The following is a 14,951-nucleotide window of genomic DNA, read 5'->3' as shown; positions in this document are numbered from 1 at the left end:
CTTGGCTCCGGAGTGGCCACGTCAATGCTGAATCAATGGATAAGGGATAGGATCAGAACCCGGCTCCTACACACTACGTTCGCGGCAAACTTCAGCACTATAAATAGAACATGAAGGCAGCCGAGTTTGGTTGCTAAATTTCTTTTCTCTCTCCCGTTTTACCTCGTTTTACATGCAAGGAATACCCCCTAAAGCCCCAGTATCATATCGAGACCCGAAGTGAGTCCCGACGCTCCGAAGATCCCGAGAAGAAAAGATTTTCCGAGCCAAAGCTTTGCCCGCGAGAAGTCAGGTGTGTGAAGATATCTCGGTTTCACCGAAGAATTTCTACTTGAGGAGCCGTAGTGTTGTCCAATAATCGTCTTATCAGGTGAGTGTATAGTCCCTTTCATAAACACGACTTTAATACAAGTATTGTTTGAATGTATTAAGTATATGATTTGGGTGAGTGTGTAGTCACTCTCTTCTAACATATAAATATGAAGTATTTGCTATGAAATACGTGCTATGTGTTTATATATTGTTGTTTATTTAAGATGAGTGCGGAATGGATGTTTTATATAGTTTTAAATGAGTTAAAATGTATATGTATTTTATATCTACAAATATGTTGGGTAGAACATGGGTACATGAGATAGTTGGTGTGTGATAAAAGATGAGTTAGATAATGAGATCAAGGGCTTAGTTTTAAATCCGTGAGTATGGATCAGGTAAAGATATAAACTTGTTATTAGTTCGGGAGTATGAATTAAGACTAAGTTAATTGTCCCTAGTCCGGGAGTATGGATCGGGCACAGTTATTGATCCGGGAGTATGGATCAGATCAGGAGATTAGTTTTAGATCTGTGAGTATGGATCAGGTAAAGAGATTAACTTGTTATTAGTCCGAGAGTATGGATTAAGACTAATTTAATTGTCCCTAGTCCGAGAGTATGGACTGGCACAATTATTGATCCAGGAGTATCGATCAGATCAGGAGATTAGTTTTAGATCCGGGAGTATGGATCAGGTGAAGAGATTAGTTTTAGATTTGGAAGTATGGATCAAGTGAAGAGATTAGTTTTAGATTCCGGGAGTATCGATCAGGTGAAGAGATTAGTTTTAGATCTGTGAGTAGGGATCAGGTAAAGAGGAAGGTTTTAGATATGAGATTTTAGATCGTGTAGTTGTGAGGATCGATGGGGTGGGATAAGAGTTGCTTTTATATGGTGAAATTATATAAGTTTGTGAGTTCTAGTGTGTGTGTGTGTGTGTGTGTGTGTGTATATATATATATATATATATATATATATATATATAACATTGTGGGATGAAAATCATACATGCTCACCAGGCTCCCAAGCCTAACCCACTCGGTTTTCTTTGTATTACAGGTTATGGCACGAGAGCATAAGTTGGCTGACGTAACGAGAGATTTTGGATTATAGGTCAGTAGTTATGAATAATTGTTGTAAGGTATATTTTGTTCTATTTATGCTTTTGGTCTGTATTGAACATGACATCCCGAGATTTTGTTATATAATGAAAATACATTTCTTTAAAGAAATGTTTTGATAAATTCTTATCATATTTTGTTTTGGGAACAAATTCCGCAATTTTTTTTCTGTAGAAGATTACTCTGATTTTAAAAACAAAGCATAAACAAATCAGTCTTTTCTGGTCGTGAAATTAGGGATGTCACATATATATATATATATATATATATACACACACACACACACACATACATATTAGAACTCACAAGTATACAATTTCATAATGTAAAAACAACTGTTACCCCACCCCATCAATCCTCTCAACGACACTATCCATACTCTCGAATCTATAATTTACCTTTTTACTTAATCCATACTCCCGGATCCAGTATGTCTAGTCCATGCTATCGGATCAATAACTGTGCCCATTATATACTCTCGGACTAGGGTCAACTGACTATGCCTCAATCAATACTCCCAAATTAATGACAAATAACTATGCCCTATCCATATTATCGGGCTAAGGACAATTGTCTATGTCTAAATCCACACTCCTGGATTAATGACAAATAACTATGTCTTATCCATACTTTCGAACCAGAGACAAATGACCATGTCTAATCCATGCTCCTGGATGAATGACATATTTTAAAGTTCTATTCTATGTATATATCTCACTCGTACTCATAAGAAGATACTACCCAATATTCCTCATAATTAATTTAGGTTTACTCTTTATCCTAAATCATCATATATTATCAGGTATGTTCTTTAACATGTATTTCAGACAACATTTAATAATTCGCACATAAACATCTATTTAATACTTCAACCAATACTTGTATTAAAATCATGTTTATGAAAGGGACTGTGCACTCACTTGTTAAAGTGATGATTCCAAACTCGGGCAACGCTTCACTTCTAACGAATATATTTTCCTTCGACGAAACCTACCATTATTATCGCTAAGTTTTAGTCTAATCTTTGTTGCGACTAATATTAGTCTAGATTCATCGTTAACTCAGAGTCTACTTTCATGATCTATCAATTAAGGAAAAATCAGGTAGGATCATATCGAAGGTAGGCTCCGTTTGATATACGAAGTATACTGTTTGGAAATCTCACTTTAAACACCTCACTAAATCACAACATAGACATCATCTTCGTAAGTAGATCAATCAGTATAACCACTTTGAATCACTGACAAATCTTATTTATAGGTTCATAATAACGATATTATATTTAAATATAATCTATATTTAAAGTAGGGTATGCGTATCTCACTTACAGTGAGTTTTGCTAAAAACCATGCTCCATTGGAGCAGAGCTTATGAGCCGAAAAGCTCTTTTTCTTGGAGCCTTCTGGCGCTCTAGGGATGTCCTCTAGCACCTTGAGGTTTCTAGGGATTTAGAGGGGTTTTGTGAGTCTAGAGAGAAGTTAGAGAGAGAAATAAAGGCTTATGGTGTGAAGAAAATATGAAGAATTCATCCTTTATTTATAGGGGTTTGATCATAGATTAGGCCCTAAGTTTCGTCCTTATCTTCCGCGTATGAGATCCATTTTTCTAAGTTCTTTATATCCACACATTGGTATTTACAAGTACTACAACTTTCATTTACACCCCGTCGGTTAATTCTCATTTTATCTCCGATTTACAAAACTGTATCGAATTTATCACGCTCGAAGAGTAGGGACTAAGTTTCATCCATATCTTTAACATAAAATCTCTATTATTGATGTTATTTATATCCAAAAATTTGTATTTATGAGTAGTACAACTTTCATTTAGACCCCGTTGGCTAATTCTCATTCTATCTCAGATTTACAAAACTGTACCAAATTCATCGCGTTCGAAGAGTATGGACTAAGTTTTGTCCATATCTTTCGCATACGAGCTCCATTTTTTATTGTATTTTTATTTTTAAACTCCTATTAATGATATCTTTATTTTTCATTTAGATTATTTTGGCTAAAAATCGACCGATCTAATATTCGAATTCCGGGTTGCACAATGTTATGCCAAATCTTAGAAAAGTCATAACTTCCTCATATGAAGTCAGATTTGGACGTTCTTTATATGCAAGCTCTTTGTTTAATGTATAATACAAGTTTAATTTATATGTATAAGGCTAAAAAGTAGTTTATCAAAAATTCACTTTTTATGTTACGTAGTGTCGTGCCGGTTTAGCCGTAAAACTTCGACAGGTCATAACTTATTTGTTATAACTCGGATTTCGGCGTTCTCTATATGTACGGAGCCCTTGTGACATATACTATAACTTGTTTAAGATTATTTATTATAAATAATCTTCCATCAAAAATTCATTTTTGACGTTCATTGTCTCTAAATTTCTAGTCTGAATCTGCGGTCATTACAAAGAAAGTATACCCCAAATCACCCACACTGTTATTTGATATTATGTTTATGTTAGAACAACATGTTAGTGATAGACTAGGGATCTTCATGAACTGCATGATATAATTGCCTGATAATTGATGTCTGATAGCCTAGGATTTTTTTCTTGTATGGAATTGACATCATTATTGTATTTGCTTAGTGTATGCACCATAGTTGTACATAACTAAGATTCTATAGCCCGAGAATGTTTGATTTAGCCTTATTTCTTGTTCTTTTTTAATGAAAGGCTTAGGGTAGAATCAGGTATTCGATTGTCTATAGGATTCAGTGTTATGTATGATTAGCATACACGAGTGTTGCAGGGTTGGTGGAAGTTTCATGGATGGGTTATGTGAGAGTAGTCGTCCAGTTGAGGAATATCTAGCCTTTCTCTAGGGAGTGAGAATATGATGTATACGTATTCTAGTGTGTGTGGTTAGGGTTGTTGTGATAATCTTTTGAGACAAATATGGTTAGGTGTGGAAGGTAGTATGGGCTCATACAACTGGAAGCACAGGACCCATACACATGGCAGGGAAGTCACAACCCTAGGGTTTTGTTGTTTGGAATAGCTCATATGGTATGAAATGCGCTTCATCTGATATTTTCTTGTTTATTTTCAGTATGGTGGTTACGAGGAGATTCGAGTCAGGAGCTGGATCGAATGGCCATGATAGGCCATGGTTGACTGAGGAGGAGATTAGGGTGTTGATTTCTACTGAGGTTGTGACTATTATCCGTGGACAGATACCGGAGTTGTTTGAGTCTATAAGGACCTCCATGATGGAGTACATTGACGACAATTACACTGCACTTACTGAGGATGTTATTGCTGCAGCAACCACGGTCGTTGCGACCGTTGGGGTTCGTGGAGAGTGAGCCTTCCAGTATTGGGACTTTGACAATACGAAGCCCTTGGTGTTTGATGGGGTTCAAGATCTAATCATTGTTATGAGGTGGTTTTCCGATGTTGATGGATATTTCTTTACTTGCTCCCTCCCAACTGTAACACCTGGTTTCTGGTATGTATTTAACCTTCAAAATTATTGAAATTCTTTGTAGAACTCGACGAGTTAGAAGCCTCAAATCGTCGTGTTGGAGTGGGTATGGCCGCGAGGTTTAATGAACCAACTCGGCGAGTTGGGATGCCTCAAGTGTTGGCCTCATTTCCAACCTCCATAGTCCCTTACCCTAATCTCAAAACCCTAGATCCTCCTTGAGTGTTGTGAGGTTATTGTGGGTGCATTTTGGTGTGTTTGAAGTTCGTTAAAGGAAGAGGAGCTTGGTGCATTTTTTTGATTCAAGTAAGAGCATTCAAATCTCGATTCCTTGCTCCATTTCAAGCCTATTTCGGGTATAAAGTCATAATCTTGCTTAATATTCATTTAGATCTCTTTTTGGGGCTAGTTTGCATGATTTAGCCAAGTTGAGTGATTGATAGAGTGTAGGACGTCCCAAAGGAGTTATTATTTCAGATTCATAATCTTCATGAGCTCTTTTGGCATAAAGGTGCCAACTTTATGGTCTTAAAAGCTCCATGCATCCATTGAGTCCCTATTATGGCTTCTTTTGAGCATTTGAGCTTCTTCTAGCCATGTATGAGAGTAAATTTGGAAACTTTACGTAACCTTGCAGCCCTTAAGGACCAGATTTGCACTTTGGGGCTTTATATTGATGAATAAGTGATTATTGATTAAGCCTTAACCTTTTAAGCTTAGGGTTTGGGTTCTAAACCCATTAGGATGGTTCTTAAGGGTAAAGTTGGAAAATTTACCATTCTAGACATTATTTCAGTTAAGATCAGATTGGTGGACCTTTTAGTTTTAAGAATGGTAACTTAATAGATTAAGAGGTGTGTTTCCTGAAGAACCCGACAAGTTCATGGGTGAACTCGGCGATTTGGATCTACTTTTCTCGATTCTGCTGACTAAAGGGGAAATCCAGCTAATTCATGGGTGAACTCGACGAGTTGGATCGACTTTTCACGATTCTGTTGAATGGGGGAACTCGGCGAGTTGAGTCAACTCAGGCCGTTGACTTTGACTTTGACTTTAGCCTTTGACCAAGTTTGACTTATTAGGGGTTTAGGGGCATTTTTAGTGATATCTAAGGAATTGTTCTGTTTAGGGGATGAGTAGAGGTGATCTTCGGAGTCAGGATCCGTTCAACTACCTTTCTGTATTCGAGGTGAGTTTCCCTCACTAGTTTAGCGAGTCTAAGGCACTAAAGTCGACCCTCGTTGATTATGGTAGTATACTTGTTGTCTGTGTGATACTTGTATGGAATTGTATATATATATTTGTTGGGCGGGGCCTGTTATACGAGTGTAGGCAGGGCCAGTATCTCAATTCTACCCGAGTGTGGGTGGGGCCCTGTAACATCCATAAAAATCATGCCAAATTTAAACTTTTCAAAACATTTCAAAACCATTAATTATTACAAAACTTGTTTTCAAAATAGTATAATATCATAGTATCCCATAAACAAATTATAAACATGAGGAGCTGTACGATCATGCTTTTGCCTTCCCGCAATCATTTGATGTACCTGAAACAAATACTGAAACTGTAAGCTCAAAGCTTAATGAGTTTTCCTCAAAATAATGATACATAACAACAATACACATAATAACAACATGTAATGGGTCCACAGATCTACAGACTGGATTACCCCCTATGCCCACAGTGTGAGTCTGGCTTTCCTTTCGGGCCCACATCATAAGTCTGGTTTGTTTCCGAGCCCACAACTTATGACTGGCTTGCCTCCTGCAGTCCTAAGACTGAAACATAATTGATCTACCCTCAATACGAGTATGGCATACCACTTGGTCCTCAGCTCATATCTGGCATGATAATGAGTCCTTGGTATGAGTCTGGTATATCTTCCCAGCCCTCAGCTCATATTTGGCATACTCCCGGGTTTGTTGGTCACTGCACGAGGCAGTGCAACCTCAACCCTGCCCACACAAACATGTCTACATATACAATTAATTACGCATACAAATAATCAAACGGTAACACAACTAGTCCTACAAATCTACCTAACTGGCATGGCAAACTAGCATGTATAACTATCTCATATTCAACACATCATTAAACAACTGGGATATCAAATCCAATAGGTCGGCCTTGGTACCTTAAACCCCTTAGTATAGTGAGGATAACTCACCTCTCAACTGTCGCATCGAAGTGATAAATCAAACTCTCGAACCACGGCCACGAACTCCAACACCTTTAATGGCGGATTTGGCTTTTGTGGAGTTATCTATAGGTTTCAAACTTTTTTCAAAAGTTTCAATAAATTTTTAAAAGTTTTTTTTTGAAAGAAAAATCTTAATATTTTGAAAAAAATCATATAACTTATAATTTGTTGTTCAAATATAAAAAATAATTTTTTCGTTAATTTAGTCAAAACATTATAACTTTTCTATATAAAAAAACAAACTTTTATAACTTTAGAAAAAAGTTTGAGTATTTTCTATAGATAACCCGACTTCTGTGCACTTCTACGTCTATGGTATTAAGTCCAAGTATGAAACGACGTCATTTAGGCGAAGAATACCGTGGAGTACTAAACGGCCTTATAAACCAAATCTTGGGCGACGAAGCAGCATCGGTGGTAGGTTCCCGCCGAATTGTACTCAGACTCTTGATTTTGGTTGTTGATGCAATATCGTTTGAAGAATAGATTCAGTTCCCAATGATTGCGAGCGTATCTGTAGTATATAACCAGTTCGTGTTCCCAGGCCAGCCGGCGCTTCCAAAGTTCCCGATAATTAAACTGAAACCATCGGCGTTGCAGTGCGGACTTCACAGAAAACGTCATTCAACTATCATAACTGCAGCATCTTCTTCATTCGTTGGCTCCGGCGCTGAATATACTGGTAATTTCTGCTCCCTCAATCTCCATAAATGAGTTTTTTGCTCAAAATTTGAAAATTAGGGATATCTATACTTCGTGGAGACGTAAATTGCTTCAAATCGATATAATGTTAATTAATCCATTACAAATTAGTCGTTTCCAGAGCCATTTCCCACAACACAGAAGAAGAGAGCAAGGAGAATAGTTGGCATAGACCAGGATGAATTAGTGGACCCCAAACTTTTGGCTGATTCAGACAGTTGTTTTTGCGAGTTTGAAGGATTACAATTACACCATAAGATATGTGATCCAGAATCCGAATCACAAGACTCAATACATGATGATGCGACTTCTGATTCATCCCTCCATAAGGAAAAACTTAAGTTCCCATTGATACTATTACATGGCTTTGGAGCCTCTTTGTTCTCTTGGAAGACAGTTATGAAACGTTTAGCAAAGGTTTCTGGATCAAAAGTTTTATCATTTGATAGACCTGCATTTGGGTTGACATCAAGAGTAGATTCAAATCATAAACCTTCTAGCAAAGATGCAAAACCACTTAATCCATATTCCATGGCATTCTCTATACTTGCAACTTTGTATTTCATTGACTTCCTGACTTCTGAGAAAGCAATTCTTGTCGGGTAATTATACACAGTTTCTTTGACTTTCTCTACTAAGCTGTTCTTTCTGTATTAAGTTAAAAAGAAACAACACCTAACTTTAACAATGGCAATGAAATGCAGGCATTCTGCTGGTTGCCTAGTAGCAGCTGAAACATATTTTAAAGCACCTGAACGTGTTGCTGCAATGATTCTTGTTGCCCCTGCAATTATAGCTCCATCAACTTCCTCCAAGAAAGTCAAAGCAAATAACCAACAAGAAAGTTCAAATTCAAATAATCCCAAAACTCCATTTTCCAATCTGTTAAATATTGTCTCAAACTTCTCCAGATTCATACTGAATCTGTTCAAAGGAATGGTCAATATGGTCAACTCCCTGTACAAGAAAGCTTTATCTGCTTTCCTTCGATCACATATTGCAGTAATGTTGGTAATGAGAATGAGACTACTCTAACACATTAAATCTCATCTTAAATTGCAAATCTTTATGGTTGACCTCGACCATGTGATTTGTTTGACTTTTTTTAGGTAAGAATGGTTATTGATAAATTCGGGATATCTGCCATTAAAAATGCTTGGTATGATGCAAGCAAAGTTACCGACAGTGTTCTTGAGGCTTATACTAGAGTAAGCATGTTTATTTTTCCCCAAAAGAAAAAAAGAAAAACATTTTGCATTTTGTGTTTGATTTATTTGTGATTATTTTGTAGCCATTGAGAACAAAGGGTTGGGATAGGGCTCTTGTGGAATTCACTGCAGAGATGCTTAATACTTCAGTGTCTGAATCAACTCCACCGTTAACAGAAAGATTGAATGAAATATCATGTCCAGGTTTCAATACTTTCCTTATCTTTTTCATTTGATGTTTTTTTCTATATTTTTTTTCTTAAATATAAAATAAATTTATGTGGATTATTAAGGCTTAATGATTTGTTATTGAAACAGTTTTGATCATAACGGGTGATAGCGACCGTCTAGTACCTTCTTGGAACGCGGTGAGGCTTTCACAAGCGATTCCCGGATCTCGTCTTGAAGTAATAAAGAATTGTGGGCATTTGCCTCATGAGGAAAAGCCACACGAGTTTTTGACGATTGTTGATAACTTCTTGACAAGTGCTTTTCGTAGAATAGAATCACAACCATTGCAACAAGCAATATAAAATTTATTTATAAAATGTATATGCTAGATTTTATTATTTAATGACATTATATTGATGTGTATTTATTTATTTATTTATTTATTTATGTTGTTAGAGTTTCATATCAGCTAAACAAAGTTTCATTCACTCGAATATATGTTGGTATCTACCATGTCTTCTAAAAGGAAATGTTGGAAAGAAAATCAAGGACACCACATACCTTTTATCAATCTAACTAACATGGTATGAACACATCTACTCTAATCTCATCGTCCCTTAGTCTAAGGAGGCATGCTAGAATCCCATATCGGCCGGACGTGTCTCGCTTATGTTGAATTGTAGAGAGAATGAGTGCTTCTTGACCTTATCATTGCTATTGCAACCGGTTAGCATGGGTCGAAATCAATATATAAAATCTTGACATAATAGTAAACTTGGTTTCGACGTTAATAATAAACCTTTTTGTTTTCAATTTTCCTTGTAGACATAACATGATTTCCACCCAAATCATGTGAACCATATAAATCTTGTCGTTTAATTCTTTTATGCATCTTAATACATTAATATGATAAATCTAGTTTAGTTGTTTGTATAATATGATTATTCATTGAAAAGTACTATTCAGGATAAAACATTGAATTATGGAATTCGAAGAACACCTCCGAAATGACCTGTAAACGTTCTAGAGTTGCAATATAAGATGTCATTGCATTAGGACCAACCCAAAAGTAGCTTATGTGTTTATGTAATGTTAGTATACATCGAAGTCTAGTGTTCCAGAACATAAAATTGCATTCTGAAACGCTCCAGAATGCAATGAACTAGTATGGAACTCGAAACAGGTCCAGAACGCTAAGATCTGGTGTGGAATGTTGGCATTTTTTCGTTCCAAAGTTAGTTTTTAACAACTTTTTTATTTTAACACGACAAGATTTTTATGCATCTGTTACATTGTCTTGTAAACCCAAAATCGGCAGGAAATTTTTGTCGCATTGAAAGACTGACCATCATGCGAGACTGTTCCAAAAATCATGTTTTAGAGGTTGTTAGACATTCCTAATGTAGATAGGGATCCTTTGCTTCTACATTATGTCTATTGCCACAAAGTTATCACGAACCCCTAAAGCGAAGTAGAGGACATGGTTTTTGAGATTGGGCGTTACGAGCTGTCTATCGGGAAGAAAAAATTTTGTATTTTCACCGGCTTTCGCTTTGAAGATTATTTTCATGCCTCCCATTGTAACATACCGATGTTGAGGTAACTTCAATTTTAACCCTATATATGACGAAATTTTGCATTTTAGTCATTGTGCATGAGAAAGAGTACAAAATGGCCCATAGTGGCATTTTGGTAATTTATGGTCGACACTTAGTACGTTGGGAGTACTCTTCGTACGTAAGGCATACACACGGGGAGCTTAGTACGCAGGGTGTACGTGCGAGGGTTCTAAACCATAAATTCTAGGGTTTGAACTCTATTTAAACAACTTTATGGCCCTAAGACCTTCACCCTAATTAGCCTCCACCTGAGAAAACTTCCCTCTAGCTAACCCTAAGTGAGAAGAGTGCATTTTGAGCTCATTTGTGTGTTTTGGTGGTGTTCTTGAAGAATAAGAAGAAGGTGGTAAAAAGACATTGGAGCTTAGAAGAAGCTTGAATCTAGGATTCTCTACTTGCTAGCAATCTCTAGGAGGTAAAAAGCTTCTAACTTGATCATCATATCTTGTAGATCTAGATATTCCTTCATTGATGGCATTTTGGTCCCAACCTTTGTGATCCTTGAGCATGGCATGCTCTTGACCCAGCAAGTCGTCCTTTCAGACGCAATGAAGGGTCTTGAGTCATAAAAATGAGATCTTGGTGCATGTTCTTCCCCATGCATGCTCTAGAAGGTCTTAAGGTGTTAATAAGTTGGGATTGTTGGTATTAAGCACTTAATGAGCATGCAAAGTCATAAGGTTGGAAACTTTATGACTCTCTGTGGTATTTTGGCCTTGGATCTAATTTTCGGATGTATTAAGTCGAAAGATTAAGCTCTTAAACAATTAAGAAGAGAACTGTTGTGTACGTTGGGCGTACCAAATGGTATGCTCTGCGTATGTAGATTTAACCTTGATGCCTCGAACCTCGAGTACGCCCTGCGTATGAAGCCTGAGTTAACTCGGTTGACTTGTTCATTTTGGCCATTTTTGACCAAGGGTATTTTGGGAAGATGTTATTAATTTAGAATAGAAATGTTTTGACATTTAGGATTTAGGTTGAGCCAGTTGTCAGAGCTAGGAGTTATTCAAATTACATTCAGACTGTGAGGTGAGTTTTCCTCACTGTACCCATAGGTCGAAGGCACCAATGTCGGCCCACTAGATTATTTATCCAGGTCAGGATAGTGATATGATAGTTATAGTTGTTCGGTAGATCCGTATGATTATCTGTATTTGTTGGTTTTGTGTTTATGTTTATTTGTTGTATATGTCGATATGTTGTGTTGGGTTGAGGCGATCCTGCTTTGTGTTCTAGGTCAAGACACCCGGGGACGATCGGATAGGCTGTAGGCCCTACGAGGTGGTCCAGTCAGGTTGGCCGTTCATATTGTATGCTTGTTTGTTATGGTGTGCTGGTACTTTAGGGGAACTCACTAAGCTTTAGCTTATAGTTTTAGTTTATGATTTCAGGTACTTTCGAGGATTGTATGAAGGTGAAGGCTTGATCGTACACAACTTCCTATTTTTATGTCTCCAGGTCTTTGGAAAACTCTGATTTGGAATAATAATTTTGAAACAATGACTATTTTTGTACACAATATTGATTCATGGTTGGTTTTAAAATTTTTAAATTTATTGTGATTTTTGGAGTGTTACAAGTTGGTATTAGAGTCTTGGTTTGATAGAATTGGATGAACATTCGTGTGAGTCCAGACTCAAACTAAGGAACTGCAAAAAAAAAATTAAGTTGGTTTTTTAAATTGTTTTCAAAAGTAAATAAGGAAGGATGTGATGTGTACGATCAGCCGGAGCAAGAAAGTATACCCTAAGTTACCCACACTATTATTTGATGTTATGCTATGTTAGAACAACATGCTAGTGATAGGCTAGGGATCTTTATGAATTGCATGATAATTGATGCCTAACAACATAGGATTCTTTCTTGAATGGAATTGATATCATTACTGTAGTTGCTTAGTATATGTATCATAACATAACCAAGATTCTATAGCCTAAGAATGTTTGGTTTAGCCTTATTTCCTATTCTTGTTTTATGAAGGGCTTAGAGCAGAATCAGATATTCAATTGTCTATAGGATCCGGTGTTATGTATTAGCATACATGAGTGCTACAGGGTTAGTGGAAGTTACATTGATGGGTTATGTGAGAGCAGTCGGCCAGTTGAAGAATGTCTAGCCTTTCTCTAGGGAGTAAGAATAGGATATATATATATATATATATATATATATATATATATATATATATATATATATATATATATATATATTGTAACGCTCCAAAAATACGAGCCAAAAATTTCATTTTTGAAAACATATACTTAGCAAAACATTCGAATTAAAACGTTTACTGATCATAACATTTTATAAAGATATCACATGTCTGGAAAACATTTAATAAAACATAATAATGTCAGAGTACAAATCCCCAGGAAGATCTCATGATGCGGAATACGAAACATGTGTGTGATGGGCCGCTACCGCGCCAACTCCTTCCCCTTCGAAGAAGAGGTACCTGAAACCAAAACTGAAAACTGTAAGCACGAAGCTTAGTGAGTTCCCCCATCATACCGCATACCATACAATCACATATCATACATATTGCCAGGCATTTCTGGGGTGCCCAACCTACCCGGTACGGCCATTCTGGGGTGCCGACCTACCCGTCTCAAGCCATTCTGGGGTGCTGACTACCCATGTCAAGCCATTCTGGGGTGCTGACTACCCTTCGGTCCTGACGACCGAACCTAGGGGACTATTTCACCCCCTACTGCTACTATCACATATATCATAACATAACATATTATCAGACATATCTGGGGTGCCTGAACTACCCTCCGGTCCTAGCAACCGAACTCGGGGATTGGTCCCCTCTTACTACCTCTATCGCATATAACATAACAAGCCAGCATGCAAACATATAATCACATACTGTCAGACGTATATGGGGTGTCTGACTACCCTTCGGTCCTAACAACCGAACTCTACTACTATCACATATAACATATCATGCTAGCATATAACATATCAGGTAGTAGCAAACCTAGATGATATCACAAAGACAATCATCTATCATACATCTCCTACTGGTGGGCCGATATTGTGGCCTTAGACCCACCACTACAGGAAGGTAACTCACCTCGTAGCTGTTGATCTGTGTGGGAATAGTCCGTCTGCTGCTGCTGCTGCTCCGGAAATCCTCCGGCTGTAATTGCCACCAAACACTTAGTCAAATACTGCTAACCGCCCTTAGGGTAAATTGCCCATTTACCCTTAACAAGTCATGAGTTAAGTCATAGTTAACTGCCAGTTGACCAGACTCGCCGAGTCCCTTTCTCTATACCCAAGTCTTAATAGTCTTGCATCCTACTCGCCGAGTTGTATGAACAACTCGCCGAGTTTGCCTTCATTCGAAGAACACTCTACGTTGTGACTCGCCGAGTTGTATGAACAACTCGTCGAGTCTGTTCTTGATCTAAGAAGATTGTCTTGAACTCGCCGAGTCAGGGCATTGATTCGCCGAGTTCCTTCATGGATGAGTTCGGCTTCCAACTCACCGAGTCCACCCCGGACTCACTACACTACTCGCCATAACGAAAAGGGGGAAAACTTGGGGACTCGCGTCTCGACTCGCCGAGTCGTTACCATGCAATTACTATATGGTCGATTATGCTCGAATCCAGCTCATGCCATACATAGATCCGTGATCCTGGGGCTTGATTTACACGTAAAGTTTCCAACTTTACGTGTAAATAGGCAACCATGGGAGTTTTAGGGTCCAAAATGCACCAAAAAGGGTAGATCTAGGGCTTTCATGTAATATGGTTCCAAAAAGATAGTAGATCTGAGCTCCTGGAGCTCAACCATACCTAGATCTAAAGGTTAATCAGCTTATTACGAACCCTCAAACCTACCCAAGCTTGGAAATGGTTCAAGAAGGACTTTAATGGAGCTATAAGGGACAATAAGCATGAAAACAAGGGGGAAAACGAGTTATACCTTAGGGAACACACTGAGACAGCTCAAAGATGCTTGACCTCCTCTTCTTCTTCTTGATCTACTCTTCTTCCCACTCCAAAACTTCAAGAGGACACACCAAATGCTTCAAACTCACAAGGAAACAAAGCTTGGACGAGATATAGGGCTCTGAGGGTGAATGGGGGCGAGCTTGGGTCGCACAAGCTAGCTTAAATAGGGGGCAAACCCTCGGAATTAGGTTTTCATCAAACAGAGATG

General features: G+C 37.7%; 1 protein-coding gene across 1 annotated transcript; it reads left to right on the top strand.

Moving 5' to 3' along the window:
- Window positions 1-7,423: 7,423 nt before the first annotated feature.
- Window positions 7,424-9,579, top strand: LOC145018537 (alpha/beta-Hydrolases superfamily protein). Its single transcript, XM_078976413.1, has 6 exons — window positions 7,424-7,757; window positions 7,899-8,379; window positions 8,482-8,788; window positions 8,887-8,985; window positions 9,069-9,189; window positions 9,304-9,579. The coding sequence occupies exons 1-6, from the start codon at window positions 7,574-7,576 to the stop codon at window positions 9,516-9,518; spliced, it is 1,407 nt and encodes a 468-aa protein (XP_078832539.1). The 5' UTR covers window positions 7,424-7,573; the 3' UTR covers window positions 9,519-9,579.
- Window positions 9,580-14,951: the final 5,372 nt, after the last annotated feature.

The sequence above is a fragment of the Lactuca saligna genome, chromosome 9 (genome assembly GCF_052625555.1).
Source record: "Lactuca saligna cultivar CGN05327 chromosome 9, ASM5262555v1, whole genome shotgun sequence".
Taxonomy (NCBI): Eukaryota; Viridiplantae; Streptophyta; class Magnoliopsida; order Asterales; family Asteraceae; genus Lactuca; species Lactuca saligna.
The sequence above is the reverse complement of the archived record's forward strand: the minus strand, read 5'-3'. Positions and strand labels throughout refer to the sequence as shown.